The following is a 12428-nucleotide window of genomic DNA, read 5'->3' as shown; positions in this document are numbered from 1 at the left end:
AGTCAATAAAGCAGAAGTAGATTGCTTTTTTGATGATCCAGTGGATGTTGGCAATTTGATCTCTGGTTCCTCTGCCTTCTCTAAATCCAGCTTGAATATCTGGATGTTCATAGTTCATATACTATTGAAGCCTGGTTTGGAGAATTTTGAGCATTACTTTGCTAGCATGTGAGATGAGCGTGCAATTGTTCAGTAGTTTGAACATTCTTTGGTATTGCCTTTCTTTGGGATTGGAATGAAAACTGACCTTTTCCAGTCCAGGGACCACTGCTGAGCTTTCCAAATTTTCTGGCATATTGGGTGCAGCACTTTCACAGCATTATCTTGCAGGATTTGGAATAGCTCAACTGAAATTCCATCACCTCCACTAGCTTTGTTCATAGTGATGCTTTCTAAGGCCCACTTGGCTTCACATTCCAGGATGTCTGGGTCTAGGTGAGTGATGACACCATTGTGATTATCTGGGTCAAGAAGATCTTTTTTATATAGTTCTTCTGTGTGTTCCTGCCACCTCTTCTTAATATCTTCTGCTTCTGTTAGGTCCATACCATTTCTGTCCTTTATTGTGTGATCTTTGCCTGAAATGTCCCCTTGGTATCTCTAATTTTCTTAAAGAGATCTGTAGTCTTCCCCATTCTGTTGTTTTCCTCTATTTCTTTGCATTGATCACTGAGGAAGGCTTTCGTATCTCTCCTTGCTGTTCTTTGGAACTCTGCATTCAGATGCTTATATCTGTCCTTTTCTCCTTTGCCTCCAGCTTCTCTTCTTTTCTCAGCTATTTGTAAGGCCTCCTCAGACAACCATTTTGCCTTTTGGCATTTCTTTTTGTTGAGGATTGTCTTGATCACTGCCTCCTGTACAGTGTCACGAACCTCCATCCATAGTTCTTCAGGTACTCTATCAGATCTAATCCCCTGAATCTATTTGTCACTTTCACTGTATAATCGTAAGGGATTTGATTTAGGTCATACCTGAATGGTCTAATGGTTTTCGCTACTTTCTTCAATTTAAGTCTGAATTTGGCAATAAGGAGTTCATGATCTGAACCACAGTCAGCTCCTGGTCTTATTTTTGCTGACTGTACAGAGCTTCTCCATCTTTGGCTGCAAAGAATATAATCAGTCTGATTTTGGTATTGACCATCTGTTGATGTCCATGTGTAGAGTCTTCTCTTGTGTTGTTGGAAGAGGGTGTCTTCTATAAGCAGTGCGTTTTCTTGGCCAAACTCTGTTAGCCTTTGCCCTGCCTCATTTTGTACTCCAAGGCCAAATTTGCCTGTTACTCCAGCTATCTCTTGACTTCCTACTTTTGCATTCCATCCCCCATAATGAAAATGACATCTTTTTTTGGATGTTAATTCTAGAAGTTCTTGTAGGTCTTCATAGAACCGTTCAGCTTATGCAGCATTACTCGTTGGGGCATAGACTTGGATTACCATGATGTTGAATGGTTTGCCTTGGAAAGAAACAGAGATCATTCTGTCATTTTTGAGACTGCGTCCAAGTACTGCATTCCAGACTCCTCTTTTGTTATGAGGGCTGCTTCATTTCATCTAAGGGATTCTTACCCACAGTAGTAGATATAACGGTCATCTGAGTTAAATTCACCCACTCCAGTCCATTTTCAGAGAAGGCAATGGCAACCCACTCCAGTACTCTTGCCTGGAAAACCCCATGGGCAGAGGAGCCTGGAAGGCTGCAGTCCATGGGGTCGCTACAAGTCGAACACGACTGAGCGACTTCACTTTCACTTTTCACTTTCATGCACTGGAGAAGGAAATGGCAACCCACTCCAGTGTTCTTGCCTAGAGAATCTCAGGGACGGAGGAGCCTAGTGGGCTGCCATCTGTGGAGTCGCACAGAGTCGGATACGACTGAAGCGACTTAGCAGCAGTCCATTTTAGTTCGCTGATTAGGTCCTAGAGTGTCAACATTCACTCTTCCCATCTCATGTTTGACTACTTCCAATTTACCTTGATTCACGGACCTAACATTCCAGGTTCCTATGCAGTATTGTTCTTTACAGTGTCAGACTTTACTTCCATCGCCAGTCACATCCACAACTGGGTGTTCTTTTTACTTTGGCTCTGTTTCTTCATTCTGGAGTTGTTTCTCCACTGTTCTCCAGTAGCATATTGGGCACATACCAAGCTGCAGAATTCATCTTTCAATGTCCTATCTTTTTGCCTATTCATACTGTTCATGGGGTCCTCAAGGCAAGAATACTGAAGTGGTTTGCCATTCCCTTCTCCAGTGGACCATGTTTTGTCAGAACTCTCCACCATGACCCATCCGTCTTGGATGGCCCTACACAGCATGGCTCATGGTTTCATTGAGTTAGACAAGGCTGTGGTCCATGTTAATCTTCTCCATCTATCTTACAAATAGAAGTTTTTGGTCCTTGGGGAATCTAGTAAGGGATGCTAGATGGCTAGATCATAAATCCATTATTTCAAACCCAAGCTCTCTGGTAGTCTAATCTTGATGATTAAGAGTAAGTCAAATTGGCTTAACAGAACTCTCCTTCCTAGAGAGTATAAAAGAAAATATCAGGCTGCTCTGCTTATCTTATTTCAAATTCTAAGTTGATAGGACTCATGCTAATAAAGTAAAGGGTTAGATGGGTAGTTCCCATTGTTTTTTGCAGGTTTTAAGTCACACTTTAAGCAGACAGTCTTATCTGACAGCCTGATTCATATCTTATCTTATCTTTTACCACTTCAGGCTCCAAAATTATAATCCCCAGCTCCCAAACCTATACCTAATAAAGATGAAATATTAAAATAAGCACATGCAGAGAGATTTATGTGTCCTTCTCAAGTTTCTTTGCCTGGCACTATCCTCCATTGGCCTTTATTTAACAAATGGTAGCATTAAATAAGTATTTATTAAATGAATAAATAAGTGAATGAATAATCAAATGAAGGGATTTTTGCTTCTCTGGTTTGCCTGCTTCTCAAGTAGAAACTGTGCTCTCTTGCCTAAAGGCCATCTCTTTCCTGGCCCTTGGCTTCTCAAGGATGCATACAAAAGTACCTGACAACTGGTTCCCTTCTAGGACTTGAGGCTGGTGCCTCAGCAAGACTCAGACCTCACCCAGACCTGTAGCCTCTTAATTCCTCTAGCTTGTAACACCTAGAAACCTATGGAGTTCTGGGGAAAATCCCATCACCTCCCCTGACAACAGGGGAGAATCCCATTAAGAGTATAGATCATTTCACCTTATTAGAGGATGAAAGTCTCTTGATTATAGACTGTAGGCATTTTGAGCGGGCGCTCTCTTATTCACCGCTTCACCCTCAAGCCCTATTGTAGTACCTCCACATATGAGCTGTTTATTTAAATCCTGAAAATTCCTTTTCCCTGTCTTAGAAGTCCCACCTTCATCCCAACAGATTTAGCTTGGAAAAAAACTTTTCTGGCCACTTACCTTCAGTATAGCATTTGTTTTTTGTTTGTTTTTGGATGCCCAAGAGGGTCAGAGAAATCTTTCAAGGTGGGTATGATTTGTACCGTTACTAGAACTTACTTTGTTTCTTTCTGACCCTGATCAGTAATATGTGTCTCAGATACCATTCCAGGGGGAATCAAGAGCCTTCCTAGGTTAATGATCTAATATTATGAGTCTTTTCAAAATTTAGATTTTAATTGTATAATTTCATATGTTTAAATGTAGAATAATTATGAAAATGAAATTATAGAAGAACACACTTTTGGAATCTTATTAAAGCTTCTTCCGAAGCATTCTTCTTTTACTTTCCAGGTTTGTATCCATACCTTCATTAAGATTGAGTAGTCATATCACTGGGGGAAATTGTTTCTTCTCCCTCTGCTTTAGGTGCTGACAGTTTCTTGGGTTCAGTGCTGCAAATATTTGAATAGAAATCAAAGCACTCATCAGTACAGCAAGAAACTATTCTCCCTTCTACTTCATTTAACCACCACAGAGATTAATAAAAGTAAAGGGATCTGGCCAGTGGCACATGTAAATTTGCAGGATGAGTTCAATAGGTATTTCCCCTCCACTTTTAATGTCTTCTGAGATCAGGTCCTGTTACATCTCCATGCTTTCTAATTATTCACATCAATTGTCAAGATAAAGATATAAATTGTAAAACGAATATACCAATGTGATCCCTTTTTGTAATTAGTATGTCTATGTGTATGCAAAAAACTGGGGGGTAAATGCACTCTAAATTACACGTTTTTGTAGAAGTAAGACTGAGACCCAGATATCCAGGTATTTCTGATATGTATAGCCCTCCCCAGCCTCCAAAACAGAAGTGAAAGGAGCTCCCAGAACTCAGAGTGCTTCTGGTCAGCCCATGGTTCCCCTCATGGACCTACCCAGCACACAGCTTCAATATTCTCTGCCTTAAGATCAGGGCTAATCTAATAGCCCTTCATCCCTGTTTACATCAGTCACCACAGAAGTCTGGGAGTTCACATAACCACTCACCACCTCACCCTACTCTTGTATATCCTGTTTCTGAGTCCAGCCCTGAAATCTTTCACTGTGCCCTCTTGATCATTCACTGGCAAAATGTCCTAGGTCATCAGACTCTTACTAAACATTCCCTTTACCCTCTTGTTCTATCTGAAACCCTTCTCTCCCTAAGGGTGTGTGCTAAGTTGCTTCCGTGGTCTCCGACTCTTTGTGGACCCATGGACTGTAACCCGCCGGACTCCTCCGTCCATGGGATTCTTCAGGCAAGAATACTAGAATGGGTTGCCATGCCCTCCTCCAGGGGATCTTTCTGACCCAAGGACTGAACTCCTACATCTCTTGCGTCTCCTGCATTGGCAGGCAGGTTTTTTACCACTAGCACCACCTGGAAAGCCCAGGGGTACGATAGCCGTGTGAAATGGTGACTCTTTTCTTTCCCACTCCACCGCATCTCACTGGATCTGGAGGAAGCAGTAAATGTTCTTGCGTTTCATTGCAACTTCCAGAGTATTCTCTTTCCCACTTCTCTGAAACTACCATCCCCCAGCTTTGAGCTAATGTCATCAGACTCACTACCCACCATGCTTAGTTGCTCAGTCGTATCTGACTCTTTGCGACCCCATGGACTGTAGCTCAACAGGCTCCTCTGTCCACGGGATTTTCCAGGCAAGAATCTGGAGTGGGTTGACATGCCCTCCTCCAGGGGACCTTCGCAGCCCAGGGCTCAAACCCAGGTCTCCAGCATTGCAGGCAAATGCTTTACCAGCGGAGCCACAAGGGAAGCCCTACCCTTCCTTGATTGTAGTCATCTGCCAATCCCAGGTCCCTTCCTTGATGATTTTAGCTCCTGGCTGTTTGACACTTTCCAATACTACTTGCCAAGATTCTCGTGAGTTTTCAGTAGATGAGGCATCCAATCCATGAGCTTCTCAGTTCTTTGATCTCTCCTCCAGTGAGCTTGTCATCTGCCCTTCTTTAGCTAGTCATTCTCTGGTCCTGTTTTTATGTCAGTGGCTTTAGAAGTGTAGTTCCCAACTAACAGCATTAGCATCACCTGGGAACTGGATAGAAATACATACTCTCAGGCCCCGGCCGCTTTCTCACCGCAGTCATCAGTTTTTTCCCTTTGATCATTCCATCAACTGATAAACATGCACAGTTCTCCCCTCTTTAAAACCAGGCATTCAAAAGACACTTTGGCATGCAGGAGATACAGCTCCATCAGCTATTATATTTGCAACATAAAGATCATCCCTAGGGTCCTTGACCATCAATTGTAGCCTTCTCTTTTGACATCTCTTAATTCACCCCAAACTACTGAGAAACGATACACATGCACACCCCCCACAAAGACACCAGGGCAAGGTATTTAGGGGGTGCGAGGTGTTTTACAGTACTGCCACTGTGCATTCTCTGATATTCAACATGGCAGTGTCAGTGGATTAGAAACCCTCTATTCCTTCTAACTTAAGTTGTCTGACATATTTATGAGCCCAAAATGAATTTCTTATGCTCTATAATGAGCAGTCTCTTCTTGAAGTGATTACTGAGGAAGAAGAAAGGCAGACTAAGAAGTGCAGTACTCTAGGAGACAGAAGTTGTAGAGATCCAAGAATTATCATATGTAATAATTTTAGGTTCTTAATTATCTCCCCCTGCCCCAGATCCCAGAAGAACATCTACTCCCAAATGTTAGGAACACTGAGAGGTAAAAATACTAGATTTGTGGGTTCTTTCTCTTATGGGTCCTGGAATGTGTTCCTATCATTTCGATGCAGTTGAAGCAAGACACAGAAATGCTTATTAGATCTGCTCCTGTTTTTCTGCAACCAGTGAAGATAAGGCTAGAGGAGCAAAGAAGCCATAGATCAACACAACCACCCGCCTCCATTCCCCACTCCATTACTTAAGAGTAAAATAATGTTACTGGCAAAACAGAGCAAGCTGTTAAATAATGCAAAGATACCAAGTTGGAGCATAAATGAGGATATAAAAATTTAGGATTAAGAGTAATTAAATAATTAGCTTATAATCAGTTTTCTCTGCTAAAGCTTTATGATGATATTTTAAGCAAAGTCTGTGATTCCAAGTTGTTATACCTTTTTTTTTTAATAACTCCTTTGCCAGTTAGAGCTAAGATGAGAAAGACTTGTTAAAATTGAGATGTAGTAGTATAAAATTTACCCTTTTAAAAGTGCCTAATTCAGTATGTACGGCTGAGTCCCTTTGGTGTCCACCCGAAACCTATCACAGCATTGTTATTGGCTATACTCCAATACAAAAATTAAAAGTTAAAAAAATAAAGTGCCTAATTAAGAATCACTACATTGTACACCTGTAACATATAATATTGTACATCAGCTGAACCTCAGTTAAAACTGTATGCCCTGTCATGTTTATTGTATCACTTTATACATTAATAAAATATAACCACACAAAGTGCATAATTCATAGGTTTTTAGTATATTCAACAAGATTATGTAACCATCAGCACTAATTCCAGAACATTTTCATCACTTCACAAAAAATCTGTACTCATTAGCAGTCACTCCCCATCCCCCCAGCCACCAGCCCCTGGCAATCACTAATCTTTCCATCTCTATGAATTTGCCTAGTTTGGACATTTCATGTAAACGGAATCATACAATATGTGGTCTTTTGTGTCTGGCTTCTTTCACTTAGCAAATGCTTTAAAGGTTTATCATGTAGTATGTGTCAGTATTTCATTCCTTTTTATGGTTAAATAATGTCCCATTGTAGGAATATACCATATTCTGTTTATCCATCAGTCAACTGATGGCCATTTGGGTGTTTCCACTTTTTGGCTACTGTGAATAACACTACTATGAACATTCACATATAAGTTTTTATGCAGACAGAAAGGCTTTTGATTAAGCATTTTCAAGTTTTTCGAAACAGCCAGCTTCCTTTTTAAAATCAGAAGTACCCTCTTCATGTAGCAGAACTTCCTCTTTAATACGTAACTTTTTTTTTCTCCTGTAGCATCTTATGAGCAAAATCTGTTGATGTGAATTTAGAGTGACTCTGCCGCTTCCTGGACCTGGCTCTGATATTCAGTACAGGTCCTCACAGCTGAGCTGATTCCCAGGCTTGCTGTGCTTCACGCAGATGTTGATGGCTTTGCTGCATTGTTTATTCCAACCAGGTCTTAGCTCTGAGACCTTGCTGGATGCTGTTCTCTCAGTCTCCAAAGTCATCTTCATTTGAGGCTGGTATGACTTTACATGTTGGTTTGTAAAATAAAAGCTAGACTTATTTTAGGACAAAATGTTGCATATACAACATTAACTGTTTAGCAGTTTTATATAATTCAAAGTAAGTGATTTATATCTTCAGCAGGTATTCAAAATTTTCTCTATCTTGTGTAATCAACCCATTTTTCTTTTCTTAAAACATCCCAAAGAACTGGTGGGGAAGGGCAGAGAGTTGTGAAAGGATTTGGAAAGCTCTGGAAAATCCATCCTGAGTTTCAAACTAAACTTCAAAAAGTGAATTCTACAAAAACAGAATATGTTGGTGTCATATACAGTTTTATCCTCTGTCTCCTCCCACTGTCACCTTCCTTCAGGATGCAAGCTCTTTCTGGACTCACTCCTCAGTTCTGCAGGTCATTTCAGGACATGATGAAGGAATATCTTTTCTCACTTCATATACGGGATATATTTGATATACTGGAGGCTACCCTACAACAGTTCTTTAGTTTTTAGAGTCATTTCAAAGAGACCAGCCTCTCTTCTGTGTACCCCTGCCAGGGAACCTGTAAAACCCTGTAACTCAAGAACCCACCACCAAACTTGTTCTCTTTGAGAAAGGTTATCCTCCTTACTCAAGCATGTTTGCTCTGGGAGAACATATATAGAATGATAAGATAGGAAAGGAACCCCAGTTGAGGCAGCTGGATCTTGAGGTAGCACCTGATCTATCCCAGTCATTCTCACAACAAGAGAGCACGTCTTTCTCATCCTCTAGTCAGTACAGCTGCCCTGAAGACCCAGGTTGGGCCTATGGTCCAGACAGGACAACTTGGGTCTTCAGGCAGTGTATGCACATGAATGATCTGCAGGCCAAAAAAGAGATGCAGGTTGCTGTGCAGGAGACACCTACTGTTGGCTAGCTCTCTTGTTATGAGAGACTTCATGTATGCTGCAGAGGGCAGGAGAGAAGATCTCATGGTTTATTCCAGGACACTGGGAAGACCCTTACAGTCCACTCTTTCCATTATAACTGCCCAACTTGCCGTGTTTTCAAGTTGAATTTATAAACTATAGTTTTATGTTCTTCCTCATTCTGTTTAGTCCCTCCAGGGAAACCTCTCACCTAGAAACAGCTTTTCCCTTCCAGCACCCAGCCTCAAGGGTTGTATACTTTTCTCTGTGATCAAAATAGAGAAGAGAGTAGATTATAGGCTGTGTTTGAATTAATAGTGAAATTCCTTATGTTTGACCTTTTCCTGGTAAAGAAGAGGTCACTCTAAAACCCATGTTCTTTGCTGCTGTGTTCTAGTTATCATATACTTCTTGAAACCAGCTCACGTTCTCAGATTTTTTCTAGAACCAAGCAGGTATACTTACATAGAAACACAAGTAAATAAGATAAAGACAAATAAATTTCAAAATAAGTCTTTCTCTATCAGTAACTCATTGCCACAGACCATTTCTTCCCTAACTCCCTTTAGGGGACCTGGCCTTTTCTCCCCTCTGAATTTTTGGGAAAGCACTTGGATAAATAAAAACTTAGAGCTTATTTTGCCATCAAAAGACGTGGAGAAATGTTTTCTTCTTGCCTAAGAGGGATAGCGGGACAGGCGTTTAACCACTGTTCTGACTTTGAAACTCAAAAGATTTATGAGAAGTAAATGAAATGAAAGTATTAATTTTCCTTTGCTCCAAACCGAGATTGCTAGGTGCGATGAAGAAAGGATCACTTCTTTATCATCATATCCTCAGCACTCAGCAAAGTAACTGCATATAAAAAGCATCAGAAAAATATTTGTTGAATGATTGAGTGACTTTAAAATTGACCATACCCTCAACAGTTTAGACACTGTTGGAAAATATTGTCAGATTATAAAATATTACAGTAGAAGCCCATTTACCTGAACATGATTGGGTTATGGATAGTTACTCAGTAGGACATCATAAACTCTATGTATTCTATAAAATGTGTATGTTAAACATTTTAACTCAGACACCAGTATTCAGATCTTTTAATGTAGTGCCAAAGTCTTTTCTTTGGAAATAAGTGTCATAGCTGGAAATTGAAGTTTCATGACATCTTTCTTTAATAAATCATACTTAGTACATTTGTTCCCTTATTTCCAGGAACTTGAGTCAGCAGTAAAACAGTTTGAATGTAGATACATTCTAGATTTAAATGGTTTTTCTTTTATCACACCAATAATTTAATTTCACAGTGACAAAATTTAAGTAGTTTTTTGCCTTTACCAAGTCTTATATATTCAATTTAGAGTCTTCCCCTCAATTCTAAAAATATCAACCCTTTTTCCACACTCATTAGTTTATGAATTGAATAATTACTATGAAAAGTACAACAAGTATAAACAAGTGGGAACGAGTACAGCTAGCTCTTAGTAAGCATTAAACTCAGCTATTGAGATAAGACACATGACAGCATAACAGAAACTAAACTGTTAGCCATGAATCAGTGTGTCCAGGGCATTGGTGGTTTTCTTTTATAGATGAAATGGAGAGAGAGCATTGGCTCATCCAGAGAATAAATGGAATCATTCAAGAAAGATTCTACAGTATTTTATTAAGAAAATTGCAGTAAGGGGGTGTAAATAGGTAATCCTTTATGAAATTAGGTAATCTTTTATGAAATAGGTAATCCTTTATGAAATAGGTAAAATTTGAGTTGAATTTTGAAGGATGGTTAATGTGTATATAATTTGAGAAAGAGTGTTCTCAGGAAGGGGATGAAGTCACCCCCCAAAGCCACAGGTTGATATTGGGAAGGGGAGAAATACAGCAAAGGTGTGATTTAATTATGTTATGGGGAAGGAGGTGGGAGGGGGGGTTCATGTTTGGGAACACATGTAAGAATTAAAGATTTTAAAATTAAAAAAATAAAAATAATAAAAAAATTTAAAAAAATAAAAAGCATTATTTCACAAGTCTAGAAACCCAGTTGCATTCATAACAAACTTATTAAATGTTTTAATTTGGAGGTAAATAATGAAGGAGATATTAGAGTATTACAGACAAGAGTGTAGGGGAAGCCACCTAGCTCAAAGAGTCAGCCTGAAATGAGGAAAATTGGGGGGACAAAGGAAAGGCCCGGGTAAAGCATTAGCCCAGTGCTTTCAGTGTAATCCTCTTTTAATCAGAATATATACTAAAAACTGTCAGGTAAGATTTTGTATGAGTGGAGAATTCTACAGCTTAAGAAATTTGAAAACTATGGATTTAGATATATAAGCCAAATATACATGTTACAAAATGTTGTCAAAACTGAAGAATTTAATTCCCAATAATTAGACAAAGGTTCAGCTAAAGAGAATCATAAGCTCTTTTTGGTTTAGGGGGTTTATTTGATAATATTTGATTTATGCTTTCAATTAGTAGAAAATCAATATGGATTTAAATATGGGTGATTGAAAATAAATATTGAATTCTGAATATTAAATATGAGTGAGTACTTGATTCACTTGTAAATAATTAAGGCAGCTATTCAATATATGATAAAATAATAGAATATTTTTAAAATCTGAGAATTCTTCAAAGCTTCTTAAGAAAAACAAGTCTCACAAATTCAAGCTCTGTTATGTCATTGCTGTGTGATCATCTTTTGTACCTTTACTATAGCCAAATTTCATTCACTTCTCTGCATCTAAATCTGCTTTCTTTTGGAATTCTGTCACTTTCTTTGACAATAAACTTTCAAATGTATCCAGATTCAGAATCACTTCAGAAAAGTATATTTATAGTCTTCTGCAAACAAACCAAAAAATTTTTTTTAATTTTAAAATCTGAGACTTAACAAATCTCTTTGTATATTCCCATTTGAGGATAAAAGTGTTTTTCTGCATATTTTTCTCCATACATCCTGTGGATATACCTAGAGGGTGTTGGATATTTGCTTCCCTTCTAATAAGGAAATTTTTCAAAGTTAAAATGATAGTTTCACATTTGAAGTACAGCATGTTTGTTTGTTTGTTTTCGTCATGAAATATTAAGTAACAAAATCAAAAATCCTCTACACATTCTCTTCTAGCTTGAGCAGGAACTGTTTTATGTGGGTTGACACCTCATATACTCTTGAGTTTAAGAAGTTAGCTTTATCTGAGAAGTCACTATTTTTAGGTCCAGCTGTAATGTTTCTAACTTTGGTGTGCAGAGTAGTGGGTGCTTACTTTCCCAGAAGGCTCTGTATTCTCTACATGGGCAGGTCAATTTGACGTAAAGCTACCTACGCGGAGCAGCAGGCCCATTGCAGCCCGTTTCTTACTTGAAAATTATGAGCAGGTCTTGGGAGCCACAGGCTTTACTTGGGAACCAGCTGCATGTCAGTACAAGCATGGATTGTGGCCTCTGGAGGCTGGGAGAGCACAATGCTTGAACTTAATTTCTTTGGGAGATAAAGAAGAAAAAAATACCTTTCTACCTGACAAGATTGACACCGTATAAAATCTGACTATCTTCAGAAGTGTGCTGGACAGTTGCTAAGTAAACATCCACTTTTCAAAGATGATGATCAAGGAAACATCTCTACGAAGGGACCCGGATTTAAGGGGAGAGTTAGCTTTCCTGGCAAGGGGCTGTGATTTTGTTCTCCCGTCACGGTTTAAGAAGCGGCTGAAGTCATTTCAGCAGACACAGGTTTGAAACTTGGGTGTTTCTTTTAAAATATTTTTATTACTAATTAAACCACCCAGTGAACTAACTTACAAATAATTTTACAGCTCACTTGATATTAGATCAAGGAATTAATCTGTGTCCTCT

At 39.1% G+C, this 12428-nt stretch overlaps 1 protein-coding gene across 5 annotated transcripts in view; it reads left to right on the top strand.

Moving 5' to 3' along the window:
• PPP2R3A (protein phosphatase 2 regulatory subunit B''alpha) overlaps nt 1–12428 on the top strand; it is a 242842-nt gene that overhangs the window by 75210 nt on the left and 155204 nt on the right. Inside the window, exon 1 of one of the 5 annotated variants that reach the window (XM_005675538.3) lies at nt 11492–12305. The exons of the other annotated variants lie outside the window; for them this stretch is intronic. Coding sequence (XP_005675595.1) covers nt 12174–12305 — 132 coding nt within the window. The 5' untranslated portion in view covers nt 11492–12173. Of the gene's footprint in view, nt 1–11491; nt 12306–12428 lie in introns of those variants that run through there. 5 annotated transcript variants of the gene reach the window in all.

The sequence above is a fragment of the Capra hircus genome, chromosome 1 (genome assembly GCF_001704415.2).
Source record: "Capra hircus breed San Clemente chromosome 1, ASM170441v1, whole genome shotgun sequence".
Taxonomy (NCBI): domain Eukaryota; kingdom Metazoa; phylum Chordata; class Mammalia; order Artiodactyla; family Bovidae; genus Capra; species Capra hircus.
Note: the sequence above shows the minus strand (reverse complement) of the source record. Positions and strands in the feature narration are given on the sequence as shown.